At 36.5% G+C, this 7,853-nt stretch overlaps 2 protein-coding genes across 2 annotated transcripts; one reads left to right on the top strand and one right to left on the bottom strand.

Annotated features, from left to right (window-relative positions):
• The first annotated feature begins 2,212 nt into the window (after positions 1 to 2,212).
• On the top strand, positions 2,213 to 4,230 carry LOC137714006 (WAT1-related protein At3g30340-like). Its single transcript, XM_068453364.1, has 6 exons — positions 2,213 to 2,467; positions 2,581 to 2,643; positions 2,727 to 2,843; positions 2,938 to 3,352; positions 3,580 to 3,731; positions 3,830 to 4,230. The coding sequence occupies exons 1-6, from the start codon at positions 2,277 to 2,279 to the stop codon at positions 3,996 to 3,998; spliced, it is 1,107 nt and encodes a 368-aa protein (XP_068309465.1). The 5' UTR covers positions 2,213 to 2,276; the 3' UTR covers positions 3,999 to 4,230.
• A 1,381-nt stretch (positions 4,231 to 5,611) lies between these two features.
• On the bottom strand, positions 5,612 to 6,139 carry LOC137712305 (uncharacterized). The gene has a single exon (XM_068451408.1). It carries the CDS (start codon positions 6,137 to 6,139, stop codon positions 5,612 to 5,614), a length of 528 nt encoding a protein of 175 aa, XP_068307509.1.
• Between the last annotated feature and the right edge of the window lie 1,714 nt (positions 6,140 to 7,853).

Here is a 7,853-nt window from a genome sequence, read left to right as displayed (position 1 = left end):
AATAGTGTTTACAAAAAATTAACCGCACGATGTATGATAAACAGTTACGATCATATGATCCCTAGAATTTCCAAAAAAAAGGATCGGCGATGATCCTTTTCCAATGGGATATAGAGACATGATTCCGCTCAACAAAAACAACCGACTAATCTGTGTACCAATAATTTGACAGATCACTACTCAAAGTTAAAACCTTTATATATGCAATGCATGAGACAAATTAAAGGCTAAGTGGAAAATGATTAACTGCAACTGAAGAAAAAGGTTGTATATATGGACATGCAAATTTGGGTCCCCAACAAAGAGTGGCCATGGTAATCCCACAAAAGTAACTGTTTGATGGTCCTGGTCACTGCCAGAAAATAGCTAATTTGACGTATAGATTTTTTATTGTTATCCTAGCTGTAACAAAGGGGCACGTCCATTTTGCACACTTTTGCTTTTTTATCTCGGGAAAGAGATCATCTTTTAAGGGATCACAATAGATGAGCTTTTGGATGAAATTTAAAAGATTCGGATTATTTGATTAGGTGATTTTGGTGAAAAAGATTCGGGAATGATCTATATGCTTTATCACGGTTGTATCTCTTTGATCCAGTTAATTTAATGGTAAAAAATAGTTAAAAACATTTGATGAGAAAAATATGTGTGAAAATCACTTCCAACTATAAAATTGAAGAAAAAGGAGAGGAGCCTCAAATAGAAAAAAACTAAGCTAAGTTTAAAGATACTGACTACACATGGTGATTAGGTGATTAAGTGATTCAATAATGTTAGCCTAATCATTGTGACATTGCTTTTCATTCATGCCTATATATAATTGTGAAAAATGAACAGAAAGCTTGAGTTTTGATCATTATCTCCCTATATGAAAGTGTTGCACTTTAATTCCATAACCTTTGGCCTTTTCAGCCATCAGCTACAGTGCCATCAATTTTTTAAGTGCTCAGTTGCTGTAGTTATTTAGTTAGAAATTCAGTGTGAATGATGTTCTTTGTTAGAGGTTGGATTTCGTATCAATAATAATGATATTTGACAGGTTTTGTTATTGACATGTTATATGTTAATATTATCAAATCACATTATGCCCTTTAACGAGGAATACATGTCGTGTTCAAAAATCAAATTAAGTAAATTGAGAATAATCTCATATTTTTAAACATTATGTTTCTTTTTGCTTTTTAAGTTTTAGGGTGGAAACATTTAATAATGGCTGTAACGTATATATAATAAGTAATACATTTTGTTATTATCATTTTATCTGTCAATATTATCGACGCTACCACAAACAACGGACATTATGTCTAGAAAAGAAATGATTAGTGGCACTTTATAGGAAAGACGTCATTTATACCTCCGTCTAATCTAACCCTACCTTACCTCGCTCACCTCACCCGGGTTAGTTGTCAACATGGTTTAATTGATCACAATCCTTTGGTTTAAACATTACGTTTCTTTAAATTTCTTGGTGGGAAGATTTGACATGTTGTTCTAAAAAAATGTGTTGATGATACACGGCCGCTGTTCGTTCTGGTTCGACGAAGTATTAGATGCCAATGCCAAGCACAGGAGGAGGTATAAGAGTATTTATTTCCAGCACCACCACTAAAAATAGATGCCCATGTTGAGCTATATATTTAGTAAAACTGTTGACTTACATGTTCTAAAAAAATGGGTTGATGATATACGGCCGCTGTTCGTTCTGGTTCGACGAAGTATTAGATGCCAATGTCAAGCACAGGAGGAGGTATAAGAGTATTTATTTCCAACACCACCACTAAAAATAGATGCCCATGTTGAGCTATATATTTAGTAAAACTGCTGACTTAAAGAAGATTCCCTGATGGAAATAACATAACCTAACAGAGTAAAAACAATTGCAAATGGGAAACCCCATGGCCTATGAAGACTCTACAACTTCTAGGATAGGGTTGTATGAGAGAGAGATCGTGAATTCGATGCCCGAAGAACTGTATGAAACGATTCCCCGGTTAATCTGTACGCATTGGAAAGTATTAGTCAATGAAAAAAGGGAAGTAAAAAATAAAGGAAATCAAAGATTAAATTATGTCAAAGTTGGTTGCTTAAAGCAGTGATGTGATTTGGAGAATTTTAATCTTGCTTTGAGCCCACTTATTCTGAAGCCTGTCTATTTATCTCAACAGATTGGTCTGCCCTCTGGTGTGTTTTTAAGCATAAGAACCATTTGGTGAAAAACTCAGACTTATTGAGAGGCCTAGCTAGCTCAGCTCTGCCCCCTAGTGTGACTCTCGGAAATGGCGGACGCGAAGAGGTTTGATGAATGGAAACCTTTTATTGTCATGATTGCAATCGATTTCTCATTTGCTATAGTGAATATTCTGCTCAAGAAAGTGCTTGATGAGGGAATGAACCATTTGGTTCTTATCACGTACCGGTTGACAATTTCTACGATCTTCTTAGCCCCAATTAGCTACTTTGGGGAAAGGTAGGCAAGCATATATCATCCCTGGCTTTTGTTTTTTTTTTTTTTTTTTATGGAAATTCATTTTGATATTTCTCTGCCTTAACTTGGTGAAGAATTTTCTGGTTTGCTTGCAGGAATACTAGGCCGAAGCTCACACTTCGCATCGCATGTTTTCTCTTCTTAAGTGCAATTCTTGGGTTGGTAAACTCAAAACAGACTTTACGAATCTTCCATTTTTTCATGTGCCCAAAATATTGTTACATTTTTTATGTTGTTGCAGGACGTCCCTAACACAATACTTATTTCTCCTCGGAATCCAATATACATCTGCGACTTTTGCCTGTGCCTTCGTCAACATGGTGCCTGTGATCACTTTCATAGTGGCGTTACCATTCGGGTACGAAAAAGTCACAAATACCTCATTTTCATTTACATGTTTTGTGAATCTTGTTTACGAGCTGTTGTATGAAATCAAGCGTTTAATCCTGCAGGTTAGAGACGGTGAACTTAAAATGCAACAGCGGGAGAGCGAAAGTATTCGGTGCAGTGGTGTGCATTGGTGGTGCTTTGATACTAACTCTTTTCAAAGGAGTTCCTCTATTTGATTACTCAAAATCCACAACTAGTAATCAAGCCAAAGACCATGGCATCCACCTGAGCTCAACGCGAAACCATGAGCGGTGGACGGTTGGTTCAATAGCTTTGGTTGGCGGAACCCTATTGTGGTCTTCATGGTTTCTTGTTCAAACAAACATTAGCAAGATGTATCCTTGCCAGTATTCTAGCACAACAATAATGAATTTCTTTGGTGCCATTCAGTCTGCAATCTTAGGTGTGTGCACAGGAAGGAACCTTTCCATGTGGGTTCTGAGGGGAAGAACACAAGTCATAACTGTCCTGTTTTCTGTAAGTATTACCCTTCTTCTAATTAAAAGTACAGAAAAATAAATAAGGGGTTTTGGTATCTTTGTTCCAAAAGCTATACAACTTCGCGAATCTAGGTTATGCCAGTTGGCCAATGCAATATACCCGTTTCCAGGAAATTGGAGTAGCTTAGAATATCTCTTTGTCCAAAAGAAAAAAATGTTACATGCTTTAGCTCTATGCCTTACTATTGGAGCATATATGCACAGGGAATGATAGCGTCGGGCTTAGGTTTCGTGGGGATGTCGTGGTGTGTGAGGAAACGGGGACCGGTGTTTACTGCAGCATTTAGCCCGCTAGTGCAGATAATGGCGGCCCTAATTAGTATCCCCATCTTCCATGAACGACTCCACCTCGGAAGGTGAACTTTCCTATCTATTTTACAGTTGCCAATACCTATATATGATTACAACTTGTGGTACTAACTTTCCTTATTTGTGTTGAATTGACACTGAGTAGCTTGTTAGGATCTGTCATTGTAATCGCCGGCTTGTACATTCTTCTATGGGGTAAGAAAAAAGAGATGCAGAAATGTGCGACAAAACTAGTCCAGGAATCTGAAGCAATCAAGGAGCAGGAATCACATTTACCCGCCATCACAGTCTCCGTTGATTCGCGGCGTCCTTGAAGCCGAACTGCATATGCTTTCAAGTTCACAAGCGTTCATTTTTTTCTTCTCCCAATTGATTGTTATGGTCTTCTAGCAGGATTCTAAAGAAAAGTCAGCTAGCATAACCGGAATAAAAGTAGATTAAACTTTTCACCTCTTTATCTGATGATTGCAAATTTCCTCCATGGTTCCTCGTGAGACTTCTGGTAATGAAATATGTTAGACATAGTTGAAGAACTTACCAGTTTAATAGCTGAGATCTTTACCATTTGATGTTGTTGTTTCTGGTGTGGAAAATTGACAAATTAGACGATGATGTCATCATCATAATCGCGTACTTAAAATGATCAAAATTATGTGTAATTCTTGTTAAGATAAGAAAGACGTACCAACTCTGATACTACCTTAAAATATTCAATATATATTCTAAGAACTCAATCTCAACTCAAATATGTAACATTGTGTTTGTTTTACGGTAAACTTTCAAAATCTATGTATCTTTGAACTTAGATATATAACAAATTATTTTAATTTAAGTTTGGATGAGAGACTTCAAAGTATCAAGAAATTTTACACTCAATTGTTTAAAATTCCGTACAAAAACACTATATTTTTAATTTTTGTGGTACAGTCCTAACAAATTTGGCCTATTACTCCATGAAACTTTTAACACACACCGTTTAAAAGTGTGCTTTGCAGGAATCGAGCTTCTAGCATTTGAAATTGCTTGATGATAACAAAGAGTATCATGCATGGTCATTAGAGGCAACACAAAAGAACATTATTTAGTTTCTTGCATGTATGGAGTCATTTATATCATCTTGCAAACATCATAACTTTTTCATTTCTTTACAAAAATGATACTTTTACCATATATTTGTATCATCTCTATAGAGATGAGACCCACATGTATTGGTTACCTCTATTAGAAAAATAATATAAATATGTGGTAAGTATGGCATTACTCATTTCTTTATCATCTAAAGGCCATGTCTAAAGTCATCCATATGAATCAAGTAAGTTGATAGTTAATTATGATGATATGTTACTAAAATAGTATCAAAATTAAATAATTTTTTATAGAAATGATTTTAAGATGATGATTATAAAGATATTTCACGGTTTTTTTACTATTTTCGTATGGTGAAATGATGACATGTGATCATGCACGGAAAAATGATTTCTTACTTGTAAGAAAACAAATATTATTCACTTCCAAAATAGGCTTTTGAGGTGACAATTATGAACAAAATTTAGGAATGATGGACCTGATGGCTACTCTCTCGTTACGTGCTTTAATATGAGTAAATGATAAATAATATTTTATAACACTACGTAGAGATGTGACAGTTTTACCAAAAACATTCCTCATAAACTGCATAATGATAAGAAACTAGCGTTGTGCCAACTACATATACAGAATCAACAAATAAATACCACAAAGAAAATTAAAACTCATCATGATTTTTGCATTCTTTAGTCCAGAGATAAGGTCCAGAGAATAAAGACATAAATTGGGAAGTGAAAGTAACTGATCATAACTTAACAAACCAGAAAGCCATACAAAGGCTTCTTATTCATTAGTAATTAATTAAGCCACTCCATAAAAATAAAGAAACATAATAAGCTCATCAGTCCGTATCATGATGCTGGTCGCTATGTAAGCTCTCCCTCTCCTTCTCCTTCTCCTTCTTCTTCCCCTTCCATCCCCGCTTCTCCGGCTTCCCATGATGCCCGCCATGCAGCTCCACAACATCTGTGATGTCCATGCAAACGCCGGGGTCATTCGTGGTGTAGCTGCCGCCCATCATGAGGGAGTTGTTCACGGCCTGGAAGTTGCTGTTCACGTAAGTGCTCAGCCCATCAGCCTCTCCCAAAGCCGGACCACCACCATGAAGCCCTGCAAGTTTGTTAACGTTCTCATGATCCAGCTCACCCCTCAATGTAGCTCCGGTGTTGGATCCTGCAAGGGTGATGATCCTGACACCGTCTTCGTCCTCGTCCTCGTGGTGGATGGAGCCAGACTTTTGGATGTCCGTGACTGGGTTGGTGATGGCGGAGACCATGTCTCGGATTTCTTTGTCCAGTTGCTTGTTGTGCCTGCTGCCTCCGTGATCGGCTGAGGAGTGGCTGCTGGGTTTGATTGACTCGTTTGTCATTGTTGCTGGGTTTGTGAGCTTGATTTGTAGGCGAGGTTTTGCCATTTGGTGTGAGGATTGAGGTGGATATATAGAGAGGAGTACTTGTGATTTGGGTTGGAAATTTGGAATATAGGAATGGCTTACTTTGCAATGCAAGGATATTAATCATTTCATATGACAACAACAACAACAGGAAGGGGAGGGGATTACTTGGCATTTGGTTCATTCTACTCCTAGACTTTATGCTTTTGTGATTCTTACTGATCACACTCTAGATTTGTGAAGTTTAAAACGGAAAGAAATTGAAAACAACATACCGTTACGAATAATATGAAATGATCGACAAATGTCAAATCCTAGAGCATATAAAATTTAAAGGAATAAAATTTCTTGAACTTTATTGGTAATATATGGTAAGATAAAAGGCGACTACAAAGTTGTTCGGTATTTGTAAAAGAGTGCATTTTTGTTCACCATCATTTAGTATGGTGTATGCTCACCACCCTATTTATCATCGTTAGATAAGTTTAAATTTTGAGATTTGTGCTTATTCACTATACGAATCTCGAAATTCAAACTCATCTAACGGTGATAAATAGGACGGTGAGCATACACCACACTAAATAGTGGTGAACAAAAATGCTCCCATTCTTTTATGTAAAACTGTTACAACAACATAAAATGACCAAAATAGGTATTTTGGTACATGAAATATTATCATGTTTATCTTTTTTAATTTTTTTAATTTTTAATTTTTTTATAATCTTTGTCTTCTCCATCTTCACTTAACGATCAAATAATTTAATAGAAGTTGATAAAAAAAAAGTAGTGATCAATAACATAAAACAGCTAATAATTAGTTAACTATCTACTTATCAATGTTAAACAAGTGGGTAGTACCTTGATCCTAAAGCTCTCCTCTATTTTTTAAACAAACGATATCGATAGTGTGTTAAATTGTTAGCTATTAAGAAAAATGAGGATTGGTGGATATTGAACCTACACCAAAATACATATATAAACATGATTATTTTCCACCATTGTGGTGAAATGTCATCTACTCCAAAACTCGCCTCTTCAAACCCTCATTTCTTCGTTGCCTCCGCTCTTTACTTCGATCATCCTTGTCACTGCTTCTCAACCTGTAATTTGTGACTTCTACGATCAAAGCTTCGTCATCATTGAAGCTCCTTTACACTTGTCACCGCCATACTCACCTTCACTTTTTCTCTCTACCCACCCCTCTCTCTCTAAACCCAGCCCAAAACCCACGACCACTAAAACCCTATTCCCCAAACCAAATAGCCCACCCCTCATTTCCTCTACCTTCCTTGCCGCCACCATGAACACCTAAAATTTAAGGGAATCTGTGCTCCAACCTATTTTTCTCGTCTGGTCATCTGATTTGTTCAACTCCTTCATGTTTGATGCGCATAAATGGACGATAGAGAGAGAAGGTAGAATTATCATATAGAAATTTTCATTAAAGACATTGTTCACCTGTATTTTGTGAAAAAAAAGTTGGTTTTTCATAGCAGCTCTGAACTACTCTTGCTTTTCTGCTTTGAATGACTCTGATTGGAAAAAAAGCAAGTTTTGTTGTGGCTACCAAACATAGAGCCCCTTTTTTTTTCCACCCATGCTTATAAAACAAGTTAAACAATCATGTACCAACACTAAATAAAATCCATAAATTTGTAGCACAACACCAAACAAGAGATGGTGCAAACAA

This window comes from Pyrus communis, chromosome 13 (assembly GCF_963583255.1).
Source record: "Pyrus communis chromosome 13, drPyrComm1.1, whole genome shotgun sequence".
NCBI classification, from domain to species: domain Eukaryota; kingdom Viridiplantae; phylum Streptophyta; class Magnoliopsida; order Rosales; family Rosaceae; genus Pyrus; species Pyrus communis.
The sequence above is the reverse complement of the archived record's forward strand: the minus strand, read 5'-3'. Positions and strand labels throughout refer to the sequence as shown.